Genomic DNA, 24,022 nt, shown 5'->3' on the forward strand with positions numbered 1-24,022 from the left:
AGTATTCATAACGAATATAAATAAACAATATAAACCACAAAAATATGCTATTAAGTTTTATGTTAAGGAACACAAAAGTATACACATTTAAAACATGGTATAGAGTACCCCAAGTGGTGTGTAAGTTCGTGCGCGGAACATGCAGCAAAATATTGTGGTACTATAAATAACTTTTAGAAAATATTGTGTTAAGGATATAGCTCGACGATATCCTCTCAGGTAGATTTAAACGCTCATATCTCTATATTATAAATGCGAAAGTAAGCATGTTTGTTTGTTTGTTTGTTACGCTTTCACGCTAAAACTAGCGAATGATTTTTAATGAAACTGTACAGCAATATAGCTCATAGTTCAGAATAACACATGATATCTTATTTATAAAAAAATATTATTAAAAAACTAGCGGTCCCGACAGACGTTGTCCTGTCCCGTAAAAACGTAACTCCAATTCATTAATACCTATACTACGTTTCGCCTGTCCGCTAAACCCATCCCGCTAAACCCCAATTTAACTCCTATTTATTGGAGTGGCCTGACCTTCGACCTTTGGCCTGGTCTTTGATAGTAGAGCTCGCTGCGCTCGCAATAAATGCCTATTGACAATACCTGAATACTATTAAAAATACATAGTACACATAGTAAAATAATGTGATATGATTTATATGCGCTCCCACCATTTAATGAAATTTCATTTTTTTGGTACGGAGCCCTCAAAAACAGTTGTACTGGACCAAATTGTGAATCTAAACCATTCTCGAATCCCCTTGAACTCACAAAAAAAATTTCATCGAAATCGGTCCAGCCGTCTAGGAGGAGTTCAGTCACATACAGACACACACAAGAAATATATATATTAAGATTAAAAAAATTTAAAAATTAATTTAATAACCGTAAATTACAGATTTCTGTAAAAGTAGTCATTTGACATTACCATAAATTACATATATATGTAAAAATAGTCAATATAAAATATTTCACGGCCATCTTTGCTGATATAATCAATGAATAATTACGACTATTATACATTTAGAAAAATAGAAAACGATACATAAATTTTACCTGTGTAAAACATTCCTTACCATTATTTCGAGTGTTATAGAAAGGGGATAAGCGAGAGCAATCTTTATAAATCTTTACTTTTAAACCCAGCGAAGCGGGTGGGTATCACTCTATTATAAAATACAATACTTTCATGACCGTTTAAAAATTATACACGAAAATTGGCTACTTTTAGTTAGAATCGCCAACCATCCTAAATAATTTCATGCACAGAGTCCAGTGTCAATCGCGATTGTTTGTTAAAAATGCTATTTGGTTGCAGATTTTCTATGTAAACAAGGGCCAATAAATAAAAGAAATCAATTTGTTTAAAAGTGTCTAACATAATAAAATTTGGTTTTCTCTAGCGAGAAAAGCGTATGTCTCACGTAGCCATTATAATTTTTCATGGTTCAAGTTTCACACTTAAAACGAAGTTTATGTAAAACCGGCATCAATGGACGTACAAAGCTTTTACGAAAGACCGATAATTTCGAAGAACCTGTAGCTATCCAACCCATAGATAGCATTAAAAAATTATTTTAGTTACCAACATAAAATCATGACCATGTTCATGTCAATCTCTTATTCATAAAATAATCTCCAAAATTATTTGTATAGTATACCACTTGGAGTACTCCTTTGTTCTAACCAAAGTTATATACGGTAGACGTGAATACTAACATACTACCTCTTCTAAGGGCAGGAATATTGTGAAGATTTTAATATATCTATTTGTTTGGTAGAGGTATGGATGTTTATAAGATTGTACTTTCTTGGAAAGGTTTTTTGGTATAGTATATTTGTTTGGTATGAGATCATATTTGAGAAGTTTGGGGGATTGGGTGCTATTTAAATTTCATCTTGTATATTTTATTATATTTGTATGATAATGAAGTGTTCACAACAAAATGTTTAATTTGTTGAAAATATGTCGATAATAATCATTGTTAAAACAGAGTCCACTGTGGAATCATTAATTACAAAGTAAAGGTTAATTCACACGTAATTTGTTTTTAAAGAAATATCAACATAATTTTCCTTATAGCGCATTTGGAGGCTGTACGTATCGGCAGAGAGGAGCTAGACAAAAACCTAATACTAATTTATTTTCTTAGGATATTAATCGCTCTTCTCACATCCACCAAACCCATCCACATCAGTGGATTTCTTTAAAAAAATTTAATGTATAATTTAAAAAAATTGCTTACTATCAAGTTTTGCCATGCGAGTCCTTTCTACGTGTCTTTCAAGAGTTTAAAATAGGCAAAAGGACTTAACATCAATTAAGAAATGAAAATTTGATTATTCTAAGGCTATTTTTTTCAAATTACATCCGTATGTTTTGCACATACATACAATTACAACATCAATTTCTTCACTTAATACAAGCAAATAAAAAATCATTGATTGTCTGACAAAAGCGTCATTTCATCAAGCGTCAAGCTTCATTATACTATTTTTTATGAAAAGTTAAATTAAACTTTACCATACTTCTAAATATTATCGTTTTCGTATTTATTCGGTTCTTATTAATTAAATAAAAATAGTTATTTGGAACGCATTTTACGTATGTACCTATGTCTACATATTTTGTAGAACTAAGGTATGCCACTGGCATTTTAGCTCGCGCTGCATTGAGTATAATTTATTTGTGCATATATTTACTGAAGCGTCGTATTACAATATCCTTTCCCACTTTGTGTCTGTTTCCGGTTATTGTTTTAGAATTGAAATATGGCACCTTTGAGAGAATGTTATTTTCCAAAATTAAAATATACAGCATGTTTTTCCTTCTACCAGTATATAATAGCCTAACTACCTTCCTATACATATATTCACGTTATAAACCTATTCGAAAAAACCTACCAAAGCTACGAGTAACTTCATAAATAAATATGTGACTGGAATATTTATACATTATAATAAATTTAATAATAAATACTTTGCGGCATTGTTTTCAAAATTTAAAAATAAAACTTTCTTTTTTTGATTTAAAAATCCGCTTTACTTAAACATTTATATGCGTAACATAATTAAGACCTTTTTCACATTTTTTTTCTTGTTTTTAAATGAAAGTAAATGTCTTGATAAATGGGCTAATTTTTTTCCCCGATTTTTTCGGAGTCATATGACCGAGAAAACAGACAATGAAAATCATTTAAATTCCAATTGGCGAAAACGATCCGGAGACACACGAAGTTACACGAATGTCATTGTGACGTCATTTAAAGTTGATCATAACCATATTCGCCATGGGAACTGATTCTAGCGCTGTCTAGTGGTAGAAAATAAAAGCTGTCTATGACAAGTCAAATTTATGCATGGCTATGATTGAATTGTTTATTTTTATTTTGATAATTTCACTTGTCATAGACAGCTTCTATTTTTAGTTCCCATGGCGAATAATAATACAACTGTTGACACTGCTTTTTTTATTGTCTTTGCTTATCGGATTAACATGATAGATCAAGTGTGCAGTGGAGCAAAAAAAAAAATCGTTTTAAATTATTTCAAATATTGTGACTTTTTACAATTTTTTTAGTGTTATTATTGTTAAAAATGCGTAGCTTTCGAGTTACAGGCTCGATTCAACCTATATTTTCATAAAAAAATTACAGAAAGCATTTCTGTTTTTCATGTAAAAAGGTCTATTTATTGTTTGCTAGTCGTAATCTTAACGCCTTGCTGGATAATTTCTAATTGACAAAAAAGTATCACCACATAATATTACCTTTTGCCTTATTGACTGTTTGAAATTCTCTTGACTCACTTCTTTCTTCTCCCCCAATAATCAACTTTGGAAATGATTTTAAATGCAAATATATTATTTCGACAATTGAAAATAAGACGTCACATTAGAATTGAGTATATACAAAGCTGATACCAAAAAATTAAAAATAATTTTCAATAAAATAATCAATTTTAATCAAATTTTATGGTAGGTAAATCTCATTAAAATATTAATATAAAATAATCTAATATTTATAATAAATACACAACCATTTTGAATATAAATGAAATTAATTAAAACAAATACTATTCCGTCTCTTTATTAAAATTATTATAGGTATACTTTATTAATTTTAAGTAGGAAATTATTATCATGATTAAATCAAATATTTTACTTCAATTTATTAAAAATATTTACCATATAATTTAAAATAATTTATATTTACTAATTAATTGGAATTAATTTAATAAAATATTTATTGGAATTTTTAATTGGATCTAGTATAGTGTATAAATATTTATTAATTAATTTATAGTGATAATAATCAGATTAACAGCTTTATTATCAAAAAGCCTCGCACAATTCTTTTGAAATGATTCCTAGTTAAATTTTCTGAGACTTAAAATACCACACATAATAATTTTCATGAATGATGTAGGGATAAAAAAAAACCTATCTTACGTTGTGTAACCTCCAAACTTTTTAGTCGAAAATTGGAAAGTAATCAAAGATTACAATCGAGCTTTTTTGTAGTCATACTAAACTACTAAAAGCTGGTATTATTGGCGGAAGAATTGAGAGTCTGCTGAGTAACCATTATATTTAAGCGACCTAAGTAAGTTTGTTGCTAATCGGTTTCCGCAGCTTACTTATTTGTTTTTAAGGAGGTTTTAAATACACGATAAACAGGGCTCAAATGAGGTTAGAATTAAATGGTGCGGAAAGGGTAGGTGAGTCAAAGTCCAAACGTGATTATTCGAGACTCCCAGATATCATAGAAAGGCCTTCTTTTGGCGGTTGAAAAGGGTGTAGACATTATCTTAGAACTTATGATTAAATGACAAAAAAAGGGAACTTCTTCTAAGAAAAAGGGTTGAGAATGATATAAAATAGATTATATGTTCTATGACTCTTGATATCACGGAGATAGATGTTTACACTCTTCCATCGCTGTTATAGTGCTGTATGTGGTATTCTGAAGTCGCGAATTATCTTATGGTATTTGTTAATAAAATTGAAACAGGTCCCCGATGCAGAAGGGTAACAGCTAGCAGTAAATAATTATTACAGTTTACAATTGTAAATATTATATATTCATTTTAATAACGAAATTGTTTTGTTTTTCTAACATTCTCTTTATATTTATAAACTGTTTGTTGTGATTAAAGTTTGTTGTGGTTATAATATTAAAGTTATTGTATTTTCTAGTCTGTATCTGTATCTACGTGAAATTCTCAATAGTGAAAAAGGGCTTATCATCTATATTTGTATGTATGTGTTTTAGTTTTAGTTTATGCTATTAACATTCCGAGGGAAATATATTGTTTTCAGTCTAGAAATTGAAATATAAAAATGTGTAATGTTGTTGTATTTTAAGGTATCAATTCCAGGTTAGAGATACTGTATCCACATTGTCGCCAAAAAACCAGTTGGCGAAAGCATTATGTTTCTGTAGTTTTTAGAAACTTGCATGATAAGGAGCGCTTTGTGATTCGATTAAAAAATATAAAAAATCTAAATTTAAATTTTCTTAAATTGGTCAAATAAATAAGTGATGCTTTGAACTGTCAAAATTAGGAAAAAAAATTTGATATTAATTAACAATATTCTGTTATTATGTTTCTATTCAACCATCTTGCTAAGAAAGACTCTATCTACCGATTTTAATTTTGGTAAACATGGAACCTTTTTACTGGTCACTTTATAGATATGAATGATATACATGTGTTTTATTTCGCCATAATTATGGTTGTTAATTTAGGTTGACTATATTTGGATATATTATTTTTGGTTTGTTTTGGCGACCAAAAATGCATTTGATTCAATATTGATTGTGTAGCTGCATGTAATTCAGTTAATATTATTTTACTTGAATTTCTTAAGGCAGAACAAAAAGTAAAAAAGAACTGGAAATAAATAAACCGAAGGCATTGATTTTTAATGGTTAAACTGGGAATTTCGGCAGCAATACACATCAAGAAGGAGAGTCTGTTAAATTAACTTTACGATAAAGTACAAAATTTGAAAGAAAAATACTTATAAAAAATTACGAAAATCAACAACATAGGCGAGAAATAATTCAAAATTTCTATAAAATAAGTATATGAAGTCATTCTATAATCGTTCTATTATCTCTTAATTCAAAGAAACAGATCAGTTAGGTAACCTGATAAAATGTTCATTTTTTACTTCTGCGACGCTGAGATCTGAAAAATATTCTTGGGTAATGTTATAAATATATTTTGACAAAAAATTGCTGTAGACCAAAAATCAAATCATTTTGATAAAAATGATTTACTTGCCCAGGTCCACAAAACTTAGCCAACATAAAATAATTGTTTGAGCGACGATATTCGCGTCATTTGAAAATTTTTAGTTAAAAGTCCACTTATCTATTTTATTTTTTTTTATATAATGTGTATAAGTCGGTTGACATCCAGTATTTTCTTATATATTTTCGAGTTTAAGGCTGCTAGAAAACGATATGGCTCACATTGTAAATCATAAATGAAGTATGATTTACAATAGTAGACATGACCTATGATTTACAACAGTAGACAAAATCAGGAAAGATTCGATCTGTACACTTAAGGTCCTATCCATCATTACTTCTTTCTCCCGGTAATACTCTGACTGTCATTCATAAAAGTTTGCTATAAACTAAACGATTGATGATAAATGATAAAAGTTACTTTAATACTTAGTTTAGTAAAATACATCATATTAAATAAATTTGTTGAAGACATTATTGTCAAACTATTATTATAAGAAACTTTGCCAAGAAAAATTATGTTAAATATTTTTAAAATCATATTTAACTTGATTTTATTATATTTGTCAATTTAAATTATCTTAAAATTAATTTGCAAGATTGTTAACAGAGAATTCACCCAAATAGGAAATTTTAATTTGAATCTTAAAGTTTGGAAGCTTTTGAGGTATGCAGTACATAACGAAGTCATCTATTTTATTCTATCTAAAAAATTTTTACTCTATCGCGAGTTCCACTGCCGAAGGGAGTCTGTCCAATATATAGGCATAAAATTTGGCTTTATGGGAAAGAGATGGGGTTAAGAGGGATGGGTTTAGCGATATGAGTTTAGCGTGATGAGTTTAGCGGAAAGGGATGTGGTTTAGCGAGTCTGAGAGGATGAGCTAGCGAGTGGAATTAACAGACTTAGCGGACAGGCGAAGCATAGTATAGTATAATGAATTGGAGGTAAATAATAAATAAAAATTATATTAAAAATATACTTTTTTTTCTTAGAATTGGAGTTATTTTTCCACAGGACAACGTCTGTCGGGTCCGCTAGTATTTTTATAATATAAGTTTTTCCTCAATTTAACTTTTACTTGCTAACGCTTATTAGCTAATCAGTATCAAGCTTCAAGCCCACAAGCTAATAGACGATCATATAATTGTACTATTCATAACTATATTCTTTTCAAGAATTTCTTGGTAATAGTTTCGAAGAGAATCAAGATAAATTTTTAATTGGTTCCAATTTAATCAATTCTTAATATTCATATAATAATATCAACGAAGTTACCTATAACTGATAATATCATAGAAACTATAAAATGGGAATATAATCACATTAATGTTGACTTACGTGCAAGAGATGGTCGGAAATGAATTGCTCTTTGATAACTACGAATGGCAGCATCATATTGTTTCCGCCCCTGAAGCAATATACCCCTGAAACAAATAAATTAGAACAATTATAATAATTGGATTAATACTATTTTATTGAGTAATAATTATGATATTATTTGGGTACCTATATTTCATTAACTGTAACGGTATTCGATTATCCTTATTTTGTTTTACTTTAAGTTTCTACTTTATGTTAAAACTACTATCATAATGAACAAATATTTCATAATCGAGATTGCGTATATTTTTAACGTAAAATTTTAGACAAAATCAGGGTGATGTATTATTTTCTTGTTTTTATGTCTAAAAAGTACAGTGTATTGGTCTTTCATTTAGTATTTTCTTTACTTAATTAGCTTTTACTTGATAATTTACAAATATTAGTTGTTAAAAATACAAATTACTTAGTTTAATTAAAAACAAAATTTATAGTTCATGTATTTATTTATTTATTTAGGTAAATTTATTAAAATGGTTTTATATTTATTATAAGCATGTAAAGAACTGACTTTGAAAAATTAATGTCCTAATGTCCTGTAACCTCCCCCACGCCGCATGGGTATAACTTTTATTCAAAATTTTTCCGCCATTTTTATTTGGTTGAAATTACGAAAAAATCGTAGAAAATAATGTAAGTGGTATTATAAATAAAATAGAGAGATATTAATTTGTTAATGCAATAATGGTCTACTAGTACATATATTTATACCATGCATATATGAAATATACATAGTATATTAAGCTTAGTCCCAAGTTTGCAACGCTTAAAAATAATGATGCTAGGAAAAAAATTTTGTCATAGGTGTTCATAAAATCACCTAATTAGTCCATTTCCGATTGTCCGTCCGTCCGTCCGTCTGTAGACACGATAACTCAAAAACGAAAAAAGATATCGAGCTAAAATTAAGGTAGAGCGTACTAAGGACGTAAAAAGTGAGGTCAAGTTCGTAAATGAGCATCATAGGTCAATTGGGTCTTGGATCCGTAGGACCCATCTTGTAAACCGTTAGAGATAGAACAAAAGTTTAAATGTAAAAAATGTTCCTTATCAAAAATTAAACAACTTTCGTTTGAAACATTTTTTCGTAAACATCACTGTTTACCCGTTAGGGCGCCAATTAGGCGGAAATTTTATAATATGTACTATACTTGATGATTATCAGTTATGTATGTGTCATATGTTTGTATGTGTAATGTGATAAAGAAATCAACACTGACTATGCATGGTATTTCAACAATTAACTCAGTCAATTGTTTGTTTTCACTTGTTATTATTAAATTTCATATTGTTAATACCTTCTTAACTGGACTTTAGAAAAATGTAAGAGTCATTTCGGCTTAACATTTATTAACGCATACACTGATAGGCTAATAGGTAATAGGCTCGGCTTTTACAACTTTTGTTTGATATTGTTGCTAATATTTTTCAATAAATTTAATAAGTAAATTATCTACTCCTACTATAAATAATAGTAATAATAATAATACTTTATTTGTGTAAAAAGAACAAGAAAAAGCTCAAAAGAACAGAGACAAGAAATAATATAAAAATGTTCAAAATGAAAAAACTATTTAAAAGAAAACAATCATATTAATTTATAATGGAAAAATAAAATATCATACTATAAAAGGAATTTTTCTCATTCATTCAAGAGAAAAGACCTTATCATGAGAATTGTTTGCATAAAATAAAAAACTTTTTTTTATATGTGAAATACTCTCACCGAATAACAAACCTTCCAAGTCCCAAGGGGGAGAATTAAGTTTCATGAAAAAACTTTCACGCTCGAAGTTGTAAACGGGACAAACAACATGCAGCAAACAAATCAATGACACAATTGAATTTTCTGAAAACGACTTTTGCGCAAAATTTGTTCATTCAAGGTTGTACAAACATTTGAATAAAAGACATAGAACAGTTAAAAAAAATAGTTCTAAAATCCATCTGTGGTTGTAAGATCCCTACATAACGTAATAATTTCGTTTGAAGAGTGCCTTTTATTTTTGCTTGCGATATAAAATCGCTATTAAAGATGTCACCTGAGTCAATTAAGTTGAGTGGATTTTTTAATTAAGAGACTACACTTAATTTAGAACAATTCGGGGCAATTTTTCGAAGTATTCGTCAAGTTTAAAAGCCTGGTGTAACATAATTTTGAAAGTCAAGAAAGAATTGATTAAATTCCTTTTAGAGACAATGGCGATATGGCTGTTTCCAGGCGCACTACATGATTTCGTGTATTTCTGGGAACCTGGAGAAGTTAGATAAAAAGCTCACTTGCATTGACTGAATTATGGATAGATTACGAAGTCTCCATAGAGAGGTACAGTATAGTAGAGTATTCAATATGCACGAATGATGCAGCTGAAATAAATTTACTGAAAATAAATTAGATGCACTGCATCTATTTGCCGACAAGAAATTTCGACATTTGAGGTAAACCAAAAATAAATTTTATATGCGCAAAGTTTGAAAAAATAAAATAAAATTTAGAAAACAAAAACGATTTTAACTTTCTAACTTCAGGGGCACCTGATGCCGATACGGAAATAGTTTGTACTAAATTTAAGCTAGATACGCTTATTGTAAGTAGAATTTGATCTTCCAGAGAATCAGAAACACTTTGAATTACAGTCAGCTTTTTCATTAAAACATGATGCACGTATGATGCAAAAGAAATCAAATTAAACAAAACAATGAACCCTCGATTTGAATTCAAGTAGTTCCGTTTTCAAACAGTTTGTTTAAAATCATTTATATAATAGCATTTGGATTCAACATTAAAATGATAAAATGTATAAACGTATTAATATATATGAACGAATCAATACAATAGAATGAAGAAATAATTCATTTTGATTGAATTCAATCAAAATGAATCGATCGATTCTTGAATACAAGTTACTTATTCAAACACTAATAATATATTATTACTTGAAACATTCATTGTTCTAAATAAAGATATATCGAAGCGTTTGTATATGAGTGAGACCGAAATAATGCATGTATGTGGCTTATGTGTCCATATAATGCATATATACTCACATGTAATATATTTGCTTTCGGCAACACTCAATGAACAGTCTCTGATCAGAAATGACCATACAAACCACCAAAGCTCATTTGTGGTTTTACAATCATTCAACTCTACTTCATCGATCTTTTCAGTTTATGCACATATAAATTTCTATACAATAAATAAATGTGTATCTATCTCTATTTGGATGTACGAATGGAATTGGTTTTGTAATATTTTTACTGTTTAGAAATCAATGCAAAATTAATAAAGGTGTTTCTTTCAAAACCTTTTTCGATTTTATAAACCTGAAATTTTGAGAATTTACTTTTAGGAACATAATTCCTAAAAGGCTGATTGCAAATACACAAAATTCTGATTATGATTAAAATTTTATTATTTAATTCAATTAATTAATTAAAAAGTTTGACACATGTTGCAGTGCTACACGGTGAGTATTTAAAAAAAATTGAAATATTTTTCTTGAAAAAAATAAGATCACTTCACTTCTTTTGATACAAATTTTTCCATGAAGGCACAATTGAGTTTATAGATGACATACCATGTAAAGACAGTTTTTAGGACGCAATCGTTTGTTTTTTTACGTCACGTAAGTAAAAAGATATCTAATCTTAGATAGCCACACACACACATAATTGATATTACCATATAATAGATACTATAAAATTTGCACTTAATTTGCGCCCTGGCGAGTAAACAATGATGTTTAAAAAAAAAGTTTCAAACAAAAGTTGTTTATTTTTTATAAGAAATCCTTTTTACTTTTAAACTTTTGCTCTATCTCTAACGGCTTACAAGATTGATGTTACGGACCCAAGACTCAATTGACCTTTGTTGCTGATTTACGAATTCGATTTCACTTTTTACGTACTAAGTACGCTATAAAAATTTCATTTTGATATCTCTTTCCTTTTTGAGTAATTGTCTTGAGAGACAGGCGGACAACTAAAAATGAACTAATTAGGTGATTATATGAACACCTTTACTAATATTTTGTTCGTTGCATCAATACTTTTGAACGTTACAAACTTGGTACTTAACTAAGTATACCTTGATATTTTTCATATACACATGGTATAATAATAGTGTATGCACAAGTATAAAAAATTATGATAAAAACACAATCCACTTAGTAAAGACAAATATGACGTTAGCTATTTATTACAAAGGCCTCATTCATAAAACAAAATAAAAAACAAGTGAAAACAAACAATTGACTGAGTTAATTGTTGAAATACCATGTATAGGCAGTGTTGATAACTCTGTCACATTTCACATACATACATATCTGACATATTTAACTGATATTCTCATATAATGCGCAAGTGTTGATGCGTTTGTTTTTTTTGACGTCATGTAAATAACAAAAGATATTCACTTTGATATTCCTATATTAATACACTAGCTGAGAACTACCCGCTTTGCTGGGCAACATCCCCACTTGCACCCCTCCCTCCACATTTCCCTGCGTTGGATAACAGTTTTGTAATGTACACGTCATGCTCTTTTATTTGATACCCCACTTAGGTATATTTGTAAATATTCGATATTTCCTTCCCACTTTCTCGCTACACCTTTCTACCCTCCGAGGGCTAAAAAAATTTATAAATGTAATTTTAAACATTCTGACCAAGTTTTGAACTATTAAAAGCCATAATTGAAAAATATGAATTTTTTATTCATGAACACCCCCGCAACCCCCCTTGTGGGTGGAATTTCGTAAAATCCGTTCTTAGCTGACCTCTACTTGGCAAAAGGAATATTCCTGCCAAATTTCAATTCTCTAGGTCTTATAGTTTCAGAGATATCGTGATGAGTGACTATCTATCTATATCTATAGAAAGTCTCCTATATATATAAGATTATATAAAATTTGTACCTAATTAACGCCCTCGTGGGTAAACAGTGATGTTTACAAAAAAATGTTTCAAACAAAAGTTGTTTATTTTTTTGTAAGAAATATTTTTTACATTTAAACTTTTATTCTATCTCTAACGGTTTACAAGATGGGTACTACGGACCCATGACCCAATTGACCCATGTTGCTCATTTACGAACTTGACCTCACTTTTTACGTCCTAAGCACGCTGTAAAAATTTCAGCTTGATATCTCTTTTCGTTTTTGAGTAATCGTGACCACAGACGGACGGCCGGACGGACGGACAACCGGAAATGGATTAATTAGGTGATTTTATGAACACCTATACCAATTTTTTTTTTGTAGCATCAATATTTTTAGGCGTTACAAACTTGGGACTAAACTTATAATACTATGTATATTTCATATATACATGGTATAAAAACGCCAATATTCTTCATATCATGATTATATGGGATACTTTTCTCAAACAAAGAAAAAAAAATTTTGTCTTCAGTTAGACACACTAATTAATTTAATTCAAATTTGTTTTTCTCAAAAAAGGAACACACTAACAACACAAAAAAAAAGGAATAAGTAAAAATAAAATTAAATATAAAAAAATGTACATAATTGTTGGAAGAAGAACATAACCTAAGCATCTCATCTTAATGTTTTCATCATCAAATAATTTAGACTTTTATTGCTTGTATACAGTTTGCTGCTATGTGTGTACTCCATACATACAAAGAGGAATAGTAATATGAAATAATTGTGCCTTTGGTCTTAATTTCAACATGTAATTAGTTTCCGGGAAGAGAAAGCAATGCTTTGAAGATGATGATATTGTTGGTGTTGTGTGTTTTGCTGAGGCGTCATGGAGCGTCATCATCGTAAACTAAAATATACATACACACATTAGCATTTTCTCTTCTTATTTATTTCTATCATCAAAGTATAGCGAAAATTGTTTCTTTTTATACTGAGTGCATTCAGTGAATTGATATTCTTGTGTTGTTGAAATTAAATGTTATTAGTCAAATAAATTTGAGCTCGAATGCACTAAAAACAGTCATTATAAAATCAAATGATCGGCTATTGTTATTATACAGATGGAATGCGGGAACGAACTTTCTGAATGATTAGCTACTGTACTAATCAGTTACAGTATAACGAATGTGAATTATTAATTGTGGAATAATAAAAAAATAATAGACCACAATGTTAGTTTCCTTGAAGGATTCCACAAAATCCATATGAAAATATTATTTTGTTTTGTTTTGGGTAATTTGATTAGTTAAAGTTTTTTTCTAAATTTCAGGGTTTTAGACATGAAATTTGTTGTTGTCAAGATGTGTGTGTGTTCTTAAAATATTATTTTGGGGATTTGTAAAAAAGAAAGGAACAATATCTCCGGTTTTTACACAATCACTAACACAAAAATATACAACAACCGAGCGGAAAGATGCCAAACATCAGAAATTGGTTACCTTTTCTTTAAAGCATTTAGAATTACTTTAATATGTTCAGAATTAATTAAATTCAGAATACTTTAAAATGTTCGGAATTTAAGGAACTGGTAAAATTAATTTCATCAATAAAGTGATCCACCGTTTAGTAAGTAAGTGCTTTTACCTTATTGATAATGATTTTGTTATAACTTCATGATTAGCCTTGGTTTTCCAAATTTCAAGAGCTTAATAATTGTAGATATTTTTTTTATTACAGATATCGAAATAATTTTATGCATACTTTTCGTCTTATATGTCAAGTTATAACATAATTCACCATCGAAATTGAAAATAAATATTTTTTTCATTTGTGTGCCCACTATCATGCTCATATATTCTTCATTAATCAGGCACGACGGGTTTTTTTCTTTCAATAATTTATTAAGGCTTGAACATAAAAATAAATAGTTTGTTTTAAATTTCCACTGACTAGTTTTGGAGAAATCTATGAAAATATATCATCCATCTACCGTTTTCCCATAAGACCATTGTTAAGTATACCTACCTTTGAAGTCATTTATTTATTTATATACTAGGGCAACCTCCCTCTACCCTGAAATTTTCAAAACTGATTTAGCCGTCGTACATCCGTAAACAAGTAAAATAGTGAAAATTATTTATATTAAAAACTCACATTACAGAAATTATCCTTGTTTAGCATAAACAACTTGTATATATTTTATGATGTTTACAAATAAACAGACGTACTCATTTCCTCATACTTTTCCTTGCTATGTGCATATAATATTATTATGAATATCGTCCGTATTTACACTGTAAATGCCCAACACGCCATCTATTTAGTACACTGTTACATATTCATTCTTAATACAACGATACATGTTTACCAAACTACTAAACAACTAATACAAACTTACAAATACCATGTGTGCCATTTTAAACCATTTAGCTAAATATTTGTGCAACGAGACATTTACAAAAAAATGACTGGAATAAAAGATATAATCTTGCTACTCGACCTTGATATTTAATTTTTAAGCTATTGCTTTTTATGGAATTTAATTATATTTTTCTCAGTCACCATTTCCAGTTTTTTCCAGATTTAAAAAGGAAATTGACTGCGTTAATTGTTGAAATACAATGTAAAGACCGTGTTGATGCCACTGTCACATTACACAAACATACATGTCACACACATATAACTGATATAGCCATAACATACATACTATACAATTTACGCTTTATTTGCACTCTCACGTGTTAACAGTGATGTATAGATTTGGCTTTGGCGACTCAAAAATGCTCCGTTTAAGAAATATTCAGCTGGATATTTCGAAATGAGACATCTGGTACAAACGTTGTTTTTCTACTGCAATTACGTTAGTATATATTTATGCTTACATTACATAATATAACGATAAACATAGCAGTAGTTTATCTAATCTGAATTTTACAACCCAGCATTCTTTATATCCACCACTTATATAAGAGAACTTTGTGAATTCTCCCATTAATAAAATATTAAATTTAACAATTTTTTAATGAGCACATAAATAATTCCTTTTAGCTCCGAAACAAAGCAGGTATGTCCACATTTATTGTTGAAAGATTATTATTTATTAATAGTTTTATCGTAAGCGTGCTGAATTTCAATTATTGTAAATATTCTATTGACAGATATTGATGAAAGTAAAGTAATTATAAAATATCTAAAAAAAAAAAACGGGTTGCACTCTGGGAGTGCCGGCAGAAGTGAAAACTTGAATATTAACATTGTGCATTTTTGATATTTTGGAATGGCCAGGGAATAATTTTGCACGAATTGCTTTAATTATCAGTATAAAAGTACTATCATTTATGTGGTTGAATACAATATTTATTTATTGCGCTATCGTACACAAACATGACAATTTCATGAACGAACATTTTTTACCCATTACAAAAAAAGTGTATAACGCCGCTAAAGAAGCCTTCACTTAAAAAAAAAAACCAAAACAAAAAAAAAATATTTTTTTAATAAAAAGGCAACCACACACAGTGTTCCCAAGCGGTCACCCATCGAAGTACTGACTGTACCCAATGTTGCTTAACTTCAGTGATCGGACGAGAGCCGGTGTACTGACTGTGACATAGTCGTACGCTTTTTCGATCAGGCCACGTGTCCTGTCGCGAGTTTAACATTTTTTACCCATTACAAAAAAAGTGTACAACGCCGCTAAAGAAGTTTTCACTTCAAAAAACACCCCACGCTTTTTTGCGATAAAATGATTTTTTTCATATTCACTCAAATTGTTTTTTACTTATAAAAATTATTTATTACTTTTTGTTCAGCTAGTTACAAAAGCGTGCTTTTTTAATGTTTTTAGAACTAATATTTATTTTCTAATTTTTAGTTCAGCTAGCTACAAAAGGCGTGTTTTTAATTATTAAACTTGCAAACCAGAAATGAACTATTTATATTTAGTTAATCGTAAATATCCTGATCAGGGTAATCGGACAAACTTAATAAATTATTCTATGTTCGTTGGCCCTTGATAAGTGTGCAAAGTATCAATTCACTTGGACGTGGGTGAAAATCACATTCAAATATTTAGATGCATAGATATACAATTACAAAGACTGTCTTTTATGGGAACTCCAAAAACATACTTAATTCCATAAAAAAGAAGTTTTTGGAGTTTTCCTATAAAATGTAGTCCTTGTAATTTTATACACCGTTTCTTATTTTTTCTTATTTTTTAAAGTAAACAAAAGTGTCAAAAAGCGGATAATATAAGTATAAGTGACTAATCGATCAAAATTTCCGCCCTGATTTTGCAGATCTTCAGTTTTGTGAGAGTCTATTTAAATCAGTTCTCCTTTCCTTGGCCATTATACATAATTTTCAATGAACATACGATCGTACTTTAATTCACAAATCTAATTAACACGTTCTTTAACATGTAAAATGTAGAATAATAAATACTGTTATATAAATCAGTATATTTTATTATTTACTTGCTGTTTAAAAAATAACAACTGATTTAAAATTACGCTTCAAATTTTTTTTCTCCATAAAATATACAAGTGTATCTTTAAGTATGGATGTAGGTAGCATCAAGAAGCAAGCAACTATACAACATTACGGTCTAGTAAACAATTCTATATATAATCTTTTTTCTGTTGAACATAATCTTTTCTGAATTAATTATATAGCAAAGAATTTTGTTTTTGTTTACATTGTATTGCTGTCAAAATATAAATAGAACACAAAATAATTATAAGAAAAATATTGAATAACACGTAAATTATTTTTTTACAAAAAAAAAGAAAGAATAAACATCATATTTGCATAAAATGTACTGCTCTAGTTTATCATGATCCCATAACGTAGCATTTTTGTATGACTCTTTTTCTTTTTGCCTTTGTGACGATTGATGAATATTTGGAGTGTTGAGTTTTTGTAAATAGACTTTTTATTTTCGTGTTTTCGCCAATTTGACAATATGTGGAAAAATGGCAGGAAGCTTGTAATTTTCAAAAGGGTAAAAAAAGGAGTTCAATTGTTAAAAACAAAAGCTTTTCTTACAGATACACTAACCTTTGACACACACATTAGACTCAATTATTCTCTTATTTTACCGTCCAAATCCTTATTTTTATAAATCTGTCATAAAGAATTTCCATAAATTTGACAACTAAGCTCCTGTTAAAATTTCATTTTTCTTTAGCACTTAACTACTTTTAATCCTCATAAAAGAGAAATATAATGACAAATTCCAGTTCATTATGGAATCATGGTCTATTTGATTATGTAGCTACTTCGTTTGTATAACTAAGTGCACTGATTCAATGGTTTTGTTTCATTATTTATATATTAAACAAGATAAAAAGTATTAATTTTTTTAATTAATTGGAGGAAAGTTATCAAGGTCGGTCATACATTTAAAAGCTGTGCTTATAACTTCATTTCAAGGAGAATGTGAGCAATACTAGCACAAGCTTAAAACGACTGGAGAAAAACAGCGTTTTTCAAATTGAGTGGATATAAAACAAGTAACAATAAATTCCTATTATTCATTTATTTCCAATCAAATTTGTTACGAAACTCTTCTTTTCTGCATTCATTGCCAACCTGTTTTGCAACTATTACCAGTATTTATAACCCATTAACTAGTAGTTTTTTAAAACTAATAAACACGGTTTCTTAAAACTAATTTTATAAGACAAAAACAGTAGGAGCAATGTAGAGTCAGTTTGAAGTTACTCTTGAATCCTGTTTGTCTGCTTTTGGCATAGTTAAGTTGTTATCTATTATTTTATCTACTAGCGCATGTATTTGAAACAAAATTAAAAACTTATGAATTTATGTATTATAATAATAATAATTATAATAATGAGGTTTAACCTCCGTTTCTCAGATCGTTTCTAAAACAGAAGCCACCCACATCATTACTTTTAATCTCTATTTATTTGTTAAACTACATCCGAATATGCAATAAATTTTATGATGTGCGTGGAGTCGGTTATATTGTTCTCATCCAAGCGACGACAGTGTCATCAATTTACCGTCCCATTAACTTTTTTTTCCACACTGCCGCTGCCCGTTTTCAATCTCGCCGCTGCCTGGATTCGAAATATAATACAGAAATAACACTGATTTCCCAAATTAAACATTATTTTGTCTACAAATTTTTTCAAAAGTTTAATAATTCATCGTCCTATAATAAATGATTTTCAAATTTTGTTAAAAAACGTAACTCATGCAGAAACAAGCATATATTATTCAGAAATGGTATAAATATATACATGTAATGTATATATTGTATTACACACAGACATAAGTCTTGTCTTATTCACCATTCGAAAAATAGAAGGATCTATCTGGAATCACATCCGAGACAAGTGACATCTGTATGCAAAGAATTTAAAGAGAAATCTTTTATATTGTTTAAGTAGGATACAGTATCTATACTGATATATCACATATACATAGGTTTAAATACAGAATGTTTAACATAAAAAGAAGTTTACGTACAAAGTATGTATCTTTTACTTTACCCATCTACAAAAAATCCTCCTTTTTATCGGGCTGTATTTTTCTCAGTTAAGTTTGTAACGCTTAAAAATATTGATGCTATGAAGAAAATTTTGGTATAGGTGCTTATACAATCACCTAATTAGTCCATTTTCGGTTGTCTATCCGTCTGTCTGTCAACACGATAACTCAAAAACGAAAAAGATATCAAGCTGAAATTTTTACAGCGTACCTAGGACGTAAAAAGTGAGGTCGAGTTCGTAAATGAACAACATAGGTGAATTGGGTCTTGAGTCCGTAGGACCCATCTTGTAAACGTTAGAGATAGAACAAAAGTTTAAATGTAAAAAATATTTTTTATAAAAAATAACCAAGTTTTGTTTGAAACATTTTTTCGTAAACATCACTGTTTATCCGTAAGGGCGCAAATTAGGCGTAAATTGTAAAGTATGTATTATATGGGAATATCAGTTATGTATGTGTGACATGTATGTATGTATAATATGATAGAGTAATCAACACTGTCTATGCATAACAAATAAATCAGTCAATTGTTTGATTTCATTTGTTCACACTAAAAAATATTTTTCGGGTCATCATAAACTATTGTTTTTTTATAAAAACGTCTAAGTTATTAAAAAATATCAAATAGTTTTGTCAACATTGGAAAAAATAGATGTCCGGAAAAAACCACATTTTCCGTTAATTTAGTACCCGACACAACAATTTATTATTTACTATCTCATTATCTTTCTAAAAACATAAAACTGGTATTCAACATATTTCAGATAGCCCACACGACCCTACAATTTTTTAAGATGAATTAATTAAGCCACACACCCATTTCCAGAGGAATATTTATCCCTGGCAATGCCTATTGCTTGGCCCTGGCCGTGTCACGAATATCTTATATCAAATATTTAATAATAGAATACTTACTGCCTGTCAATTTTAAAGCATTCTGTAAACAAGCAAGACCAATTTAAAGATACTATACTCGTCTTAACAACAAGATACAAGAACGCATACCACATTATTACAAAATAAGCAAGCATTTTCTTTTATTACGAAAATAACAGATAAAATAAATAAATACTTCAGATTTCTTTTCTTTTTTGTCTGCTATACTTCTTGCTTGTTGGCCGCCTGGTACGTTGTTGTTATTGTTGGGAATGTTTTTCGTCAAAAGAATGTGTAAACAAAAGAATGCATTTATTTATTAAAATTATTTGAATATTATTGTGAAAAATTATTTCTCAATCGTTTCGCTAACATATTCATAGAGCGCCTCCAAACAAAGCAAATATTTCATTAAGAAAATAATGAAAGTATCAGAATTAATATACCAAGAGCCAAGTCTGAAAAATTATTATCCTAAGCTGGACTTGTGGTATTAATACATAAAGGCATCAACCAAATCTTCTGAGAACGGGTTTTTCTGTTATATAAGTAAAGAGCACCGAATAAAATTTTCCTCTTTAAAGAATAATTTCATTAAAATTCCTTTTTAACCGACTTCAACCCAAAAAAGGAGGTTTTCAATTCGACTGTATTTTTTTGTTTGTTTTTGTTTTGTTTGTTATCTCAGAACTTTTGACTGAGTGAACCGATTTTGTTGATTCTTTATCTATTTGAAAGCTGGTGCTTCCCATGTGGTCTCATTTTATTTTGATGAGAAAACCATAAAAGTCTTTTTGCATTAAGTATGCACGACAAGAGGACGAATAACTCAATATCATGCCAACCGATTTCGATGATTCTTTTTTAGTGACAAATTAGTTAGTGTAATTCAGATTCACTAAAAATCACAAAGTAAAAAAAACTTTTAACAAAAATAAAACCGACTTCAAAAGAAAAACTTTTCCAGAACAAATTATTATGCACTAAAAAGTAAAAACGATAATATAATGCAGTTTAAAATTATTGTTATTTTTGGAGTCGGTGTCAGCCCAGCTAATGTAGCAAACTGTTCTGTCAAAGTTGTTTCCTTGGCTGACACCGACTCAAAAAATAACAATAATTTTAACTGCTATATAATCGTTATTTTTTTACTTAGTAGTACATATTAATTTGTTTTGGAAAAGTTTTACTTTTGAAGTCGGTTTTCTTACTGTTAAAAGTATTTTTATAATTTAGAAGGTATGCATCATTCAAAAAATTGTATTCAAATAAAGTATTATTATATATGGATTGACATATGCGTATTTTGATTAACCATTTTGCATGTAGAATTTATAGCCCCTATTTTAATAATTTTTATGTTAATAGTTATGGCTACTACCTTTATAATTTATTGATAACTAACCATCATAACTGAAATTGGTCACTAAAATAATATTTATAAAATAACCTATTCAATAAAAATTAATTTAAAATAAATAATTAACAATAATATATTTGATATACTTAAATTTTGTAAAATAACATTTTCATGTAAAACCACACCAATTATTTTTTAACCACAGAAATTTAACAATGATACCAAAACTACCAATATTATAAATTTGTTCATAATATATATTAAAAATGTATACGATGTACAAAATATTATGGCAATGTTATATTATTACCTTCCCAACATTTTTGTAATCGATACAAAAATTCAAATCGAAACTTTCAGCATATATCTTAAATGGTCAAGACACTTAAATAACAAAACGCGATGTAAAGCTACATTCTTAGCTACCTGCGTAATAGATGAAAAAATATTTTCACGTATTACGAAGCCTAAAAAGCAATTTCACATTGCTTTCCGGCCGCTATTTGTACCAGTGTTTGAAAATTTTTCGAAATATCGAAATAGTTTCTAGAAAACTTTTTTTTACCGAATTTTTTGTTTTTCAAGACTCACTAGTTGAAGCATCCTACGAATTTTCACCTGTCTAGGTTTTATATTTTTGGAGAAAATGGACACTAAAGTTTTGCCCTAATTTGCCGAAATCATCACGGGAAAACAATGATCATAAATTGTTTCAAACAAGGGTTGTTAATACTCTTAAAAGGAACATTTTTAAATTTAAACTTTTGTTCTATCTCTAACGGTTTTACATAAGCAAAAGTCAAAATTTTAACATTTCTGAAAACCATGTAAATTTTTCAAGCTTCATATCTCAAAACAATAAGACATTTGGAGCTGTCGGTTGGCTTCAATTATTTCAAATGTTATATACTTTCAAAATGAGAGAAGCAACTAATACCTAAAGCTCGTAGTTTTTGAGTTAAATAGCCAAAACTGAAAAAATTTTTCGCAGATTACGTAAGTGACACCATTTTTTTTTTGCTTGTAAAACGTAGTTTTGCACTCATCTACCAAAAAAACAGCTTTACATCGCGTTTTATGACTTTATCAAGTACATCGGGCCCTTTGTCACATGTTGTCTAACCAAAACTAAATGACTTTTTGAAACGTCCTGTGACATGAATATTGGGATATTATATGGAATTTATGTATAGCATTTATTATACAATAAATTATTAAAATAAATATAGTTATTATTAGTATTTTAGTGGAAATAATTTGATTAAAATTACATTACACTAACAATTTATTTATTCATGAAAATAACTAGAATAACTACAATACGTACATAGGGTATTGATGTTGGGATGCAAATAGATGCGGCAAGGTTGAGAGAGGCGGGCGGTTTAATATATATTGTATTGTAAACATGATTATGGTTACAGCTTCCATATTAATAATATCGCATTAATTTAAAATAATCAATAAAATGTTCAATCTATAAATTTAGATAGGTAAAATAAGATATCAATCTAAAAGTAATATCTCATACATATAAGATACCTTTTTAAAATTTTCGATATGATTTGAAAAGAAAATGCGAATGCATATTTTAGAAGTCAAATACTTCTTTGCTGATATGCGAGAACATTGCGTTTAATTTGCTTAGGATATTTATTGTGAAATAATAAAAAAATTGCATTGTACTTGCTTTAAGTTATCTCTGTTTCCTTTAACTTTTGATAATGATGATTAAAAGTAAACATCACAAAAAATAATAATAATAAATAAATCAATAAACAAAGTAAAAATAAACATTCGATGAGTTGGAAAAATTGCACTCTGTGTCTAGAACTCTAATGACACAATTGGTAGGAGGCTTGGCATGAATCCAAGAAGTCTGGGTTTGAGTCCTGGTTCGAGTGTATTTTTTTCAATTCTCTTTAATTAATATTACTGGACAAATATTGTATACATGATTAAAAGTAAACAACACAAAAAATAACAAATATATTAATTTTTTTAACTTTGTTACAAAAGCGTGTTTATTTAGTTTTCTTAAACTATTATTTATTTTCTACTTTGTAGTTCAGCTAAAAAAGTGTTTTAATTTTTCCAACATTTATTAATATCATGAAAAGTTATCTGCGCTTCCACCATCAAAGATTTTTTAGGTAATCGCTAATCCTGAAGATTCTGAGAAGGATAATCGGACAAATTTTTTTAAATTATTGCGGGTAAAAATCACTTTTATAGATTGCATTTCATCTTGATTCCTAGGTGCAAACCTAGCTAACAAAAGCGTGTTAAAAATATGGAGATCGTTATACATTGTCAAAAATTTGTGAGACTTTATTTGAAAATTATCATTTAAAGGCAAATATTTACGAGACGATTTGAATGTAATAATTGTATTTGGTAAAGATAACGTTCACTATATTGACTTGCAATATATATTATATGCGGTTTTCCAAAATACACTTTAATTGTAGACCGTTATATGTTATATCTACAATATAACATGTAAATTGTATTAATATTATTATTATTATTATTATTATATCATACGATTCAATTCATTTTATTAAACCAATTATTATCTGCATCAAATTAATAATATCTATGTATCCTAAGGATAACTTTGAAATCCCTGTAGATATGTTTGTGTCTGGTAAATATTCTGGAGCTCATTCATATAGTATGGTCTACATCTAAAGTGTACCTATGTGGTCTAGGTATATTATATCCT

The 24,022-nt window shown here is 28.8% G+C and overlaps 1 protein-coding gene across 1 annotated transcript in view; it reads right to left on the reverse strand.

Annotated features, from left to right (window-relative positions):
* Window positions 1-24,022, reverse strand: part of LOC123296050 (protein O-mannosyl-transferase TMTC2-like) — a 280,446-nt gene that overhangs the window by 51,080 nt on the left and 205,344 nt on the right. The window contains exon 6 of the mRNA XM_044877511.1: window positions 7,606-7,691. Coding sequence (XP_044733446.1) covers window positions 7,606-7,691 — 86 coding nt within the window. The remainder of the gene's footprint in view (window positions 1-7,605; window positions 7,692-24,022) is intronic.

This window comes from Chrysoperla carnea, chromosome 3 (genome assembly GCF_905475395.1).
Source record: "Chrysoperla carnea chromosome 3, inChrCarn1.1, whole genome shotgun sequence".
NCBI classification, from domain to species: Eukaryota; Metazoa; Arthropoda; class Insecta; order Neuroptera; family Chrysopidae; genus Chrysoperla; species Chrysoperla carnea.